Source organism: Bombina bombina, chromosome 3, assembly GCF_027579735.1.
Source record: "Bombina bombina isolate aBomBom1 chromosome 3, aBomBom1.pri, whole genome shotgun sequence".
NCBI lineage: Eukaryota > Metazoa > Chordata > Amphibia > Anura > Bombinatoridae > Bombina > Bombina bombina.
In genome coordinates this window covers 1,107,611,042-1,107,624,708 of record NC_069501.1, presented here as the reverse complement: position 1 = coordinate 1,107,624,708, position 13,667 = coordinate 1,107,611,042, and the positions used below count along the sequence as shown (strand labels likewise).

Genomic DNA, 13,667 nt, shown 5'->3' with positions numbered 1-13,667 from the left:
GCCTGCAGATCTAAGCCTGAATTTGTCTTTAATATGGAAAAGACTCCGGAACTGCTCTATATTTTACTACAAGATCTGGATCAACAGATTGTAAACCGCTTTGCTGATCTTTCAGACACACTCAGTTCGGCACTGAGAGGCGAGATCAGAAACGCCCCTGGAGACACATGGAACGATTCCCTGCTGACAGATCCCTCAACAACATGTCGCCAATTATCACTATGTAGAACTGGAGATGAAGACATACCTTATTCATCACAAGGCCAATATAGTGTGCTGCAAGTGGATAATATAACGGCTGCCGTGAGTACTGCAGAAACTCCGGAACGGCCATTACAGAAAGAAGTGCTGTCGCAGCCATTAGACCATACGTCGCATCGCCTACACCATGAGCAGAGACTTGCTACTACTATTAAGCAGAAAAAGCCACCTCCAACATGTCACAGCATTCCTGAGAGACCGGAGGCTAAATTGGCAGAAGCGGTGACCCTGCATTTCAGCTTTCAGCCTTTATATTCCACTACAGAGGAACTTACTGCAGACCCAGCTGGAATTGGGTGAGATACCATTAGCAGCGCTGGGAGTACAGGATTATATGAGAGTTTTGGCTGATTCATAGTTAAATGACTGTTTCCTATGGGATATACAATACAGATCTATCAGCAATAACTTTTGGTTCTCAACATAGCCTGCTCCTATATTTACACAATCCTTGGTTCCCTGTAAGAGACTTGCATATCACAGATGTTACTTTTAGTAGACTTTAATAGTCACCTTGTATTATACACTTAATTTCAGCCCAAAGTTATCCTATTGTTATGTCTATGCATCAGATACTGTCATTTTGCAATGCTCAAATATGTCTTAAGGTTTTTCTCTGTCAAAATCCATAGGTTCAGTTCAATGTGTTTATATTTTTTTTTATGTTAGGTCCTTTTGTCTATATATTATTTGTATCTTACTAGAAGTATTCCCCTATAGTGCACCTCATCTCCTGTTACGCATGGTATTGATGTGTCGCCGGCGGCCGAGGTGACACGCTTACTCTCCTTTAGTATACCTTGAGGTGGCGCGTAGACAAGTTTTTGGGATCTAGCACTATTTTATTTAACCGACTAAATGTATGTTAACACTTTATGATTAAGATTATTTATATATAATCCTTGCAGCCACGGTTAAATTAGGTGGACAAATTCATACTTGTCCCCTTCAATATTCAGACTTTGATGTCATGAAGAGAGACGTTGACACTAGATCTCTTATCCTACCTTATCTTATATATTGATAATTTTAGCTGGACTCTTAACTTTAGTTGTAGGTGTCACGCCTTCACTTGAGTATTGCATCATACAGGTGTGTTATTGTAACTGACAGCTAAAGCTCTGGAAGGGGCCCATTCCTAGATTGCCTTCAACACTCTCTACTTGAGATCACCTATATACCCTTATTACAAAGGTCATAGGATATAATTGATTGTATGATATCTATATAAAATATCTATATCTGCTGTCATTTTAGAGAAATATTGGTAATTGTCCTGCACAGTATATACCTGTACTACCTCCCCCCCCCCCCCTCCAAGTTAATAAGAGCTCCTGAGGGGTAATATTATTTTATTTCTTTCATTATTGTTCACCCAATATGGTGAATTCTATTGCGGTATTAATCCGCTACTTTCCATATATTTAAGCCAATTTTCCTCTTATGTGCCATGAATATGAATAGGTTCTAGAGTAACCTTATCTGTTAAGTGAAGAAACATGGTTTATGGTATTAACTATATTGTGTATTCTATCTCTTTATTATTACTACTATAATTTAATTAGTATTTTGCACCCTATGGGGTAAAAATGTATCTCTCATTTATAATCTTTATTCTACATATAACAATTGAAAATATCATACTAACAGGCAGAATGCTTTGCTAATGAGGTACTATAATATTATTATCTAAAAAAAATAAAAATATAAGGTATCACGGTAAATCTTATAATATATATATCCGAAATATGCTGGCGATATAGTAGGATATGCATGTTCTCAATATGTCTAACATGATTTGCTATTGATATTAGCCATGTTCATTTTGTAATAACTTGTTTTATTATCAATATGTGGCTCTTGTTTGTTTTGCTAATTACCTTAATAAAAATTTTTGATTTAAAAAAAAAAAAAAAAAAAATTTAATGAGTTTCTGTGTTTGCGTTTAAGCAAATTGCATTGGTTCCTTCAACTATGTGTTTACCTTAAAGGGATACTGAACCCAAATTTTTTCTTTCATGATTCGGATAGAGCATGCAATTTTAAGCAACTTTCTAATTTACTTCTGTTATCAATTTTTCTTCGTTTTCTTGATATCTTTATTTGAAAAAGAAGGCATCTAAGCTAAGGAGCCAGCAAATTTGTGGTTCAGAACCATGGACAGCATTTGTTTATTGGTGCTGTCCAATCAGCAAGGACAACCCAGGTTGTTCACCAAAAATGGGCCGGCATCTAAACTTAAATTCTTACTTTTCAAATAAACATACCAAGAGAATGAAGAAAATTTGATAATAGGAGTACATTAGAAAGTTGCTTAAAATTGCATGCTCTATCTGAATCACAAAAGAAAAAATTTGGGTAGTGTCCCTTTAATAAAATGTGAAAAAATTGAAAAATGTATTAAATTAAAAAACTGTGATGGCGAAAAATGTTTATAAATTGTGATAAGCTTTGTTAGTGCAGGAAAAGCTAAAAATTAGGCAAAAAAAAAATCTGGCAAAAAAAGCTAAATGTTAAATCCAAAGCCGCGCTGTGTAAAATAAATCAGTCAATCCGTGATAGCCTTAAGGCATAAAAGATCCTTTAGGTTGCTATGATAAACTTGATGAATGGGATTTAAAACCAAGTTCAGTGGAACTTTAAATCCTCAGTGAATGATCCTTTAATAAATTGCAGATAGTGCTCAATTCCCTAGAGCTGTGTAATAGATGTTCTACTCCCCAGAGCTGTGTATAAGTGATATGCTGCTCCTCTTAAAAAGTGTATATAAGATCCTGTGCAGTCTTCCTACAAAAGAAAAGTGCAATAGTTTAGATACTTTCAAATCAATGTCATGAATGAAAAAAAAGGCTTACCAGTTGTCGACGCGTTTCAGCCTCTCAAAGGCCTTTATCAAGACGTCACGTCTCTTTGAAAAATAAATAGCACTTTAAAAAAATCCAGAGTGCGTGCCTGTTTGGAGATATATATATATATATATATATATATATATATATATATATATATATATATATATATCAATATCCCAAGGTATCTGCACTCCCACTTCAAGCAAATCAGCAACCAGGGTGCCAGATCAGTAAATAAATCTATAACTCCAAAAAGGAACTGCACTCACTGGATTTACCAAAAATAGAAATGAATGCATAACAGTGATGTTTCGGGGTCCAAAATTCCCTTCCTCAGGCCAAACGTTTGGTCTGAGGAAGGGTGTTTTTTACCCTGAAACGTCACGGTTATGACTATTTTTGGTAACTCCAGTGAGTGCAGTTTCTTTTTGGAGTTTCAAAAATAAAAAAATTATATATATATATATATATATACATACTGTGTGTATATATATATATATATATATATATATATATATATATACACACACACTCACCGGTCACTTTATTAGGTACACCTTGCTAGTACCCCTTTTGCCTTCAGAACTGCCTTAATTCTCCATGGCATAGATTCAACAAGGTATTGGAAACATTGCTCAGACATTTTGGTCCATATTGAAATGATAGCATCACGCAGTTGCTGCAGATTTGTCAGCTGCACATCCATGATGCAAATTTCTTATTCCACTACATCCCAAAGGTGCTCTATTGGATTGAAAGGCCATTGGAGTACAGTAAACTCATTGTCATGTTCAAGAAACCAGTTTGAGATGATTTGAGCTTTGTGACATTGTGCATTATCCTGCTGGAAGTAGCCATCAGAAGATGGGTACACTGTAGTCATAAAGGGATGGATATGGTCAGCAACAATACTCAGGTAGGCTATGACATTTTAACAATGCTCAATTGGTACTAAGGGGCCCAAAGTATGCCAAGAAATTGGCACACACCCTTACACCACCACCACCACCAGCCTGAACCGTTGATACAAGGTAGGATGGATCAATGCTTTCATGTTGTTTAAGCCAAATTCTGACCCTACCATCTGAATGTCGCAGGTGAAATCAAGACTCGGACCAGGAAATGTTTTTTCAGTCTTCTATTGTCCAATTTTGGTGAGCCTGTGCAAATTGTAGCCTTAGTTTCCTGTTGTTAGCTGACAGGAGTGGCACCCGGTGTGGTCTTCTGCTGCTGTAGCCCATCTGCTTCAAGGTTCGACGTGTTATGCATTCAGAGATGGTACTCTGCATACCTTGGTTGTAACGAGTGGTTATTTGAGTTACTGTTGCCTTTCTATCATCTCAAACCAGTCTGCCCATTCTCCTCTGACATCAACATGGTGTTTTCATCCACACAACTGCTGCTCACTGGATATTTTCTCTTTTTCTGACCATTCTCTGGTCAGTGCGAGTCAGCAGGGTTTGCAGGGCTAGTGCAAATTGATCCAAGCGGTGATCCTGTTCATCCATCCTGGAAATTATGGCAGGTAAAGGTGGAGGATTAATGGCCCTTGCGTAATGTCAGGGTGCCAGGAATCAGACTGAGACGAGATGTGCAAAAATAATCACACCTTTATTAATAGCAAAAAATAATAAAAAGTCCACAAGTCAAATAACAAGCCAGGAATCAAAACCAGAGCTGGTAGTCAGATGAGCTGAGTCAGGAGCCAAAGCGAGTAGTCAGACGAGCCGGAATCAGGAACAAGAAGAACAGCAGAGTCAGGAACAAGCCAGGGATCAGGACCTAGGGGGGACGTCAGACAGCCAGGTAATACACAGGAGCTCTCACAAACAGGTCTGAGACAATGCAAGGGCAAAGCATACTGAACAGAGGCCCTTTTAAATAATAAGTGATGACATCACAATTCTGAGACTGCATCCTGTCTCACACGGATGATGTACACCAGTCTGGCCATAAAAGGAAGTGCAGAAAATGAGCAGCATCACACAGTATGCACCAGAGTCAGCAAGAGAGGTGAGAAAAATGGCTGCCAGCAGCACATGGCAAAGAAAACAGGGAAAAAACCCTGACAGTACCCTCCCCTCAACGACCCCTCCCCTGCGGGAGGACAAAAGACTTATTGGGGAAACGGGCATGGAAGGCATGGAGGAGGGCGGGAGCATGAACATCAGAGGAGGGAACCCATGAACGCTCCTCAGGACCATAGCCCCTCCAGTGAACCAAATACTGTACGCGGCCCCTGGACATACGAGAGTCAATAATGCTGCTGACCTCATACTCCTCATGGTTGTCAACAAAGATAGGACGGGGGCAAGGCAACACAGTGGTAAACCGATTACAAACCAATGGATTCAAGAGGGAGACATGAAAAACATTGGAGATGCGCATTGCAGGAGGAAGGTCAGGAGCGTAGGCCACAGGATTGACCCGTCAGAGTATTCGAAAAGGACCAACATAACGGGGAGCCAGTTTATTAAAAGGCACATGAAGATTCAAGTTGCGGGAGGACAGCCAAACTCTCTCACCAACCTGCTAGGAAGGCGCTGGCAGACGCCTACGATCAGCCTGGAACTTTTGGCGCTGCATAGAACGATGAAGACAATCCTGAATCTGCACCCACGTGGAACGGAGTTGCCGGAGATGCTCCTCCAAAGCCGGAATACCCTGAGAAATGAATGAATCGGGCAACAAGGATGGTTGAAACCCATAATTCGCCATGAACGGGGATAACTTGGAGGAAGCATTAATAACACTATTACGAGCAAACTCTGCCCAAGGTAACAGTTCAGACCAATTATTGTGGTGATCTGAGACATAGCAATGGAGGAACTGTTCCAGAGCTTGATTAGACCGTTCCGCAGCTACATTGGATTGAGGGTGATATGCCGAGGAGAAGGAAAGCTGGATCCCCATTTGAGCACAAAAGGAACGCCAAAATCTGGAGACAAACTGGCTACCCCGGTCCGACACTATCTCCTTGTGTAACCGATGTAAACGGAAGACCTCCCGGGCAAAAATTGAAGTAAGCTTCTGAGCGGTAGGCAACTTCTTCAAGGGAATGCAATGTGACATTTTAGAAAAACGGTCAACCACCATAAGGATAATAATATTGCCATTGGAAACAGGGAGCTCGACAATGAAGTCCATGGAAAGATGTGTCCAAGGACGCTCACCATTAGCAATAGGTTGAAGAAGACCCACAGGAAGATGTAGAGGAGTCTTAGTCTGTGCACAAACTGAGCAGGAGGCAACAAATGCAGCAACATCAGAATGAAGACCTGGCCACCAGAATTGTCGAGTGACAGACCAAATCATTTGGTTCTTGCCTGGGTGACCTGCGGCTTTAGGATAGTGGTAAGTGTGTAAAAATTTAGTTCGAATATTCTCAGGAACAAAACACTTACCACTAGGTTTCTCAGGAGGTGCATTGGTTTGTGCAGCCAGGATCTCCTCCCCCAAGGGAGAAGTCAAATAAGTACATATGGTAGCCAAAATATGGTCAGGAGGTATAACTGGAGTAGGTGCAGACTCCTCCTTAGACAGAGGGGAAAATTGTTGAGAGAGGGCATCAGCCCTAACATTCTTACTACTAGGCAGGTAGGAGACCACATAATTAAACCAAGACAAAAATAGCGCCCATCTGGCCTGTCAGGGCGACAAACGTTTTGCTTCAGATAGATAAGTTAAATTCTTGTGGTCAGTAAGAATGAGCACTGGCACGCTAGTACCCTCGAGATGATGCCTCCATTCCTTGAGTGCCAAAATTATGACCAGTAATTCCCTGTCGCCAATTTCATAATTGCACTCCGCTGTAGACAATATCTTAGAGAAGAAACCACACTGATGCAAGGAACTGTCAGGCGTAGGATGTTGAGACAAGAAGGCACCTACTCCAGTCTCAGACGCATCAACCTCAAGAACGAAAGGCAGGACAGGGTTAGGATGAGCCAGAACTGGAGCGGCAGCAAAGGCAGTCTTAAGACTATCAAAGGCCTTAATGGCAATAGGTGACCAATGGAGTGGATCATTCTCTTTACGGGTCATGTCTGTGATAGGTTTGACCAAGTAAGAAAAGTTTTTAATAAACTTTCTATAGTAATTAGCGAACCCCAAAAAACGTTGAATAGACCGAAGACCAACTGGGCGAGGCCACTGCAGAACTGCAAATAACTTGTCAGGATCCATGGAGAACCCTGCAACGGAGATAACATAACCTAGGAAGGTTACTTGAGTCTGATGGAACTCACATTTCTTGAGTTTACAAAACAGGCCATTCTCACGTAGTCTCTGAAGAACCCGTGTAACATCAGAACGATGAGCCTCAAGTGTGGGTGAGTGTATGAGGATGTCCAAGTACACCACAACACACTGTTGCAACATATCTCGTAGGACATCATTAATAAATTCCTGGAAAACAGCAGGAGCATTACATAGGCCAAAGGGCATTACAAGATACTCATAATGCCCGCTCCTGGTGTCAAATGCTGTTTTCCATTCATGGTTCTCCTTGATCCTAACGAGATTGTACGCTCCTCTCAAATCAAGTTTAGTAAAAGACCTTGAGGCGGTCAAAGAGTTCCGTAATGAGCGGAATAGGGTAAGCATTCTTAATGGTTAGATGATTAAGAACCCTATAATTGATGCATGGTCTTAACTCGCCACCCTTTTTCTTCATAAAGAAGAAGCCAGCCCCTGCAGGAGAGCAGGATTTGCGGATGATCCCCCGCGACAGAGCATCGGCAACATACTCCTCCATAGCACAATTCTCTGCAACAGAGGGTAAACCCGGCCACGAGGAGGAATGGCTCTGGGTTGCAGGTCTATGGCACAATCGTAAGACCGGTGAGTAGGCAACGTACCGGCACGCACCTTGTCAAAAACGTCTAGGAACTCTCTGTACTCCTCTGGCAATTGAGATACTGAAGAAGTGCACAAGACTTTAACTGGTTTCCGAAGACAAGTGGAAATACATTGCGGAGACCACGACAAAATTTCGGACCTGCGCCAGTCGAGACTGGGATTGTGCTTTTGGAGCCAGGGATAACCCAGAACAACCGGAAAATGCAGAGAGTTTATCACCTGGAACTGGAGGGTTTCAAAATGGAGAGCCCCAACAGCCATGGATAACTAAGCAGTCTCGTGAGTAACGAGTGCGGGCTGAAGGGGCCTGCCATCAATGGCCTCAATAGCAAGCGGAACAGACCGAGGCAAAACAGGAATGGAGTGCTTTGATACAAAAGCACTGTCAATGAAATAGCCCGCAGCACCGGAGTCAACAAGAGCCTGGGTGACTATGGAGGAGTCCACCCAGGAAAGCACAACTGTGACCAAAGGTTTCTCCTTTAGCGGTTCCGGGGACAAGGATAAACCACCCAAGGTCTGCCCCCGGCATTACTTTAGGTGTGAGCGTTTCCCAGCTGTGTAGGACAAGACTTCAAAAGGGTGGCCCTGTGAATCCCAACTGCATCGGCTCAGCAGTACCTGGTGACTCAGGACCAGGAGGCATGGGAGGAGTGGGAGGCATGGGTGGGAACGAACACGTAGGAGACAATGGAACAGGAGGCTTCCACAAGCGCTCCTTGAAAGAGGGCCTCTCACTTAGTCTGATGTCAATTAGGATCAAAAAAGACACCAATGCCTCGAGATCTTCTGGTAAATCTCTGGCAGCAACTTCGTCTTTAATCGCATCAGAGAGCCCATGAAAGTGTCTCACACGGAAGATGTACACCAGTCTGGCCATAAAAGGAAATGCAGGAAATGAGCAGCATCACACAGTATGCACCAGAGTCAGCAAGAGAGGTGAGTAAAATGGCTGCCAGCAGCACATGGCAAACAAAACAGGGAAAAAACCCTGACACTAATAAAGTGGCCAGTTAGTGTGTGTGTATGTGTATATATATATATATATATATATATATATACACATACACACACACACACTAACCGGCCTCTTTGTTAGGTACACCTGTTCAATTGCTTGGTAACACTAATTGCTTATCAGTATATATATATATACACAGTATTTAACAACAGTGAGTACACCCCTCACATTTTTGTAAATATTTGTTTATATCTTTTCATGTGACAACACTGAAGAAATTATACTTTGCTACAATGAAAAGTAGTGAGTTTACAGCCTGTATAACAGTGTAAATCTGCTGACCCCTCAAAATAACTTAACACACAGCCATTAATGTCTAAATCATTGGCAACAAAAGTGAGTACACCCCTAAGTGGAAATGTCCAAATTGGGCCCGAAGTGTCAATATTTTGTGTGGCCACCATTATTTTCCAGCACTGCCTTAACCCTCTTGGGCATGGAGTTCACCAGAGCTTCAAAGGTTGCCACTGGAGTCCTTTTCCACTCTTCCATGACGACATCACGGAGCTGGTGGATGTTAGAGACCTTGCGCTCCCCCACCTTCTGTTTCAGGATGCCCCACAGATGGTTTAGGTCTGGAGACATGCTTGGTCAGTCCATCACCTTTACCTTCAGCTTCTTTATTAAGGCAGTGGTCGTCTTCGAGGTGTGTTTGGGGTCGTTATCATGTTGGAATACTGCCCTGCGGCCCAGTCTCCCAAGGGAGGGGATCATGCTCTGCTTCAGTATGTCACAGTACATGTTGGCATTCATGGTTCCCTCAATGAACTTTTGCTCCCCAATGCCGGTAGCACTCATGCAGGCCCAGACCATGACACTCCCACCACCATGCTTGACTGTAGGCAAGACACACATGTCTTTGTACTCCTCACCTGTTTGCCGCCACACGCGCTTGACACCATCTAAACCAAATAAGTTTATCTTGGTCTCATCAGGTCACAGGACATGGTTCCCGTAATCCATGTCCTTAGTCTGCTTGTCCTCAGAAAACTGTTTGCGGGCTTTCTTGTGCATAATCTTTAGAAGAGGCTTCCTTCTGGGACAACAGCCATGCAGACCAACTTGATGAAGTGTGCGGCGTATGGTCTGAGCACTGACAGGCTGACCCCCCCACCACTTCAACCTCTGCAGCAATGCTGGCAGCACTCATACGTCTATTTCCAAAAGACAACCTCTGGATATGACGCTGAGCATGTGCACTCAACTTCTTTGGTCGACCATGGCAAGGTCTGTTCTGAGTGGAACCTGTCCTGTGAAACCGCTGTATGGTCTTGTCCACCGTGCTGCAGCTCAATTTCAGGGTCTTGGCATCTTCTTATAGCCTAGGCCATTTATATGTAGAGCAACAATTCTTTTTTTTCAGATCCTCAGAGAGTTTGTGGCCATGAGGTGCTATGTTGAACTTCCAGTGACCAGTATGAGAGAGTGTGAGAGCGATAACACCAAATTTAACACACCTGTTCCCCATTCACACCTGAGACCTTGTAACACTAACGAGTCACATGACACTGGGGAGAGAAAATGTCTAATTGGGCCCAATTTGGACATTTCCACTTAGGGGTGTACTCATTTTTGTGAGATACTGTATGTGTATATATATATATATATATATATATATATATATATATATACCTCTATGAGAGAATCCATGATTCGTGTTTAAAAAGGTGAAGCACTGTGGAGCTCATTTGTATATTCATAACCAGAATCCACTGCTTCTATGGAAACACTTTTTCTGTTGAAAAATGTTCAGATGTGCAATACAATCATCTGTATGACACTCATAAGATCACAGTCCATAGATGTTAAAAGGCAGTATACTACATGTAAATTATTATGCAAGCACATAGACCCCCATTTATGAAGCTGCCTAAGTAGCTTTGGGGGGGGGGGCGTTTCAGTGCAGGTTTGCTCATGCGCTGCCTCGTAACATGTCCGCAACTTCAGAGGTTGCGAATATCAGACAGTCCAAATGTGTTTCTCCAGGATGACTGACAAGCCCCCAACCAACTTCTTGCAATCTGGGTGTGGTGTTGCGCAAGAATATCTACACTCAAACTATCTAGTATCCTCACTGTTGCAAACAATTATTTTGCTTCTCATGAGCATCAGCAATCCTCCTTAAAGGGACATCAAACATTTTATAAGCACAGTACAGTATTGATGTTATTCCTTGCCTCCCTTAAAGGGACAGCTAACTTAAAAAAATGTTTTTGGTAAAAAAGATAGATAACCCCTTTCATTACCCATTCCTCAGTTTTGCATAACCAACACAGTTATATTAATATACTTTTTACCTTTGTCATTACCTTGTATGTAAGCCTCTTCTGGCAGCCCCCTGATCACATGACTTTTTATTTATTATCTATTGATTTCCCTTTTAGCTAATTGCACAACCTACGGGCATGAGCACAATGTTATCTATATGACTCACATGAACTGGCAGTCCCTTGTTGTGAAAATCTAATAAAAATGCATGTGATAAGGGGCTGTCTTTAGTGGCTTAGAAAAAATCAGAAATTTAGAGGTTTAAAGGTTATAAAGTATATTAATATAACACTGTTGGCTGTAGAAAGCTGATGAATGGGAGTAAAGGCATTATCTATCTTTTCAAACAATAATAATTTTGGTGTTGACTGTCCCTTTAATTCAGGAGTGCCACCATGTTGAAATCTAGCTTTTACTGCATTCAAGTGCTGATGTGTTAGCACATGTGCAGCAACTCTCCTTCTGATATCTGCTTTGAAACCTAGGTTCCAAGATGGTGGCACCCAGAATTAGAGGGGGTGCATAAAAGGTATTTAGTGTTTAATGTCCTTTTAAGAGAACCTGTGGCTGGAGGAGACTGGAAAGGAGGAGGGTGATTGCTAGAAACAGATCACCTCACTGTGAACTACTGAGGGCAGATATAAAAATACAGTGTTATGTGAATAGGTGTTTTTGGTATAGTAAGTAAACGACGTAGGAAGTAAATATAATAAGAATTACTATATTTATTTTTGTATTTATATACATTTTTATTTTATTTTTGCTAACTAGGAAGCTGTGGCCTAATGACATATTCGGGAGCAGTTCCGATGATGAGGTCCAGACACTACTGAACATTTACTTCCGACATCAAACACTGGGACAGACTGGTACATATGCACTTGTAGGCTCCAATCAAAACCTGACTGAAATCTGCACCAAGCTGATGGACCTCAACATGGAAATTCGTGACATGATTCGAAGGGCTCAAAATTACCGTGTGATCTCAACTTTCCTTCCTGATTCCAATGTTTCTGGCACTAGCCTCTGACAGGAAGCCAGATTTTGTCCATCCCATTAAATTGGAAGTGCTGTCTTGTTGGTGTAAAGTTATTGAATATCTACACAATATTAGGAAGATTCGGGCAAGCTGTTATTCCCGTGAACTTAAAGACTTTCTGTGAAATAAAGCAGACAGATCTTCAAATCTGTAGCAATACTGTAAAAATAAAGCTTTAGCAGTAGGACAACAGAGACAATCTTATTAACGCTAGGAATACGCTTAACTACACACTACTGAAGAACAGACTTCCATTGCATACCAAAGCCTACTATACTGAATAATACTTCCTTTATAGAAACCATAATTTTAGGATGGCAAATGTGCAATGTTTCCTTCACAAATGAAAATCTATTTTTTTTTATCTTAAAAAACTTTTTATCATTTTCTTTAAATTCTTTTCTGGATGAACAGTCAACAGGCAGAATGAGGCTGGCCACAAAAGGTTGCAAAATGTCAATAGCTGAGAGCCTGTATATATGAAGGACAATTTTTATGGAACTGTAATTACCTTGTACACTGTAATTTAAGAATGATTACTGTACCTTACGCTGCTAAGAATTACATTTCCTAGAGTTGCTAGACTGCTGTTCCTATGGTACGGGATGATATAACTATAGACTGTTAGAGGATTCCACGTACCCAGGAGGGTTTAAGTAATTTTTATTTTGTAAAGAACCAGGCTGCTTTTTATTAGAGGGTTGCTTTTATGATTATATTTATATAAATGAAAAAGAAGGCTGAAATGACTTAACTACCATTCCGAACGTGGAAGTTTGAAGAATGACTTCATCTTTTTCATTGACCACGCATGCATATTTTTATTTAATGTATATTTGGTTTACAAAAAAGTCTAAATGTTACAACAAAGTTAAAGTTTCTTTTAAAGTGAAATAGAAATTTGTTTTATTTTATGCATATATATATATTTATATGTATATTAGTACATGCGTACGCCTTTTTCCCCAAATCTTCTGCTGTCAAGTGTGAATTGCATGTAATTCTGTTTGCACATCTGAGGCACTTTTGTTTATGCATAGTCTAACTTATTCATATTCTGTACATATACTTGCAGTTTTGTGATGTTATCAAGATTTCTTTTTTTTTTTGTTTTTTTTTGTTAAGCACATTCAAGTGAAATACATGATAAAGTTATTCAGTCAAATAATATGCTTGGTTATATGTTCTGTTATTTAATAGATTAAGAGATTGTGTCATTTAAAATAACACTCTATGCAATATTAAATAAAATATATATCTATATATAATACAGAGGCAATACACAGACAGAAAATGCATACGTCTGCATACGAAATCCTGAGCATTTTTTTTTATTGATGTGCTGTTATTTTACACCTCCCCTGATAAG

The 13,667-nt window shown here is 40.8% G+C and overlaps 1 protein-coding gene across 4 annotated transcripts in view; it reads left to right on the top strand.

Annotated features, from left to right (window-relative positions):
- FRY (FRY microtubule binding protein) overlaps positions 1-13,466 on the top strand; it is a 549,698-nt gene extending 536,232 nt beyond the window's left edge. For all 4 annotated transcript variants that reach the window (XM_053708466.1, XM_053708462.1, XM_053708463.1 and 1 more), the window contains one exon: positions 12,031-13,466. In XM_053708466.1, the coding sequence (XP_053564441.1) occupies positions 12,031-12,289 (259 nt within the window). In that variant the 3' untranslated portion in view covers positions 12,290-13,466. The remainder of the gene's footprint in view (positions 1-12,030) is intronic.
- Positions 13,467-13,667: the final 201 nt, after the last annotated feature.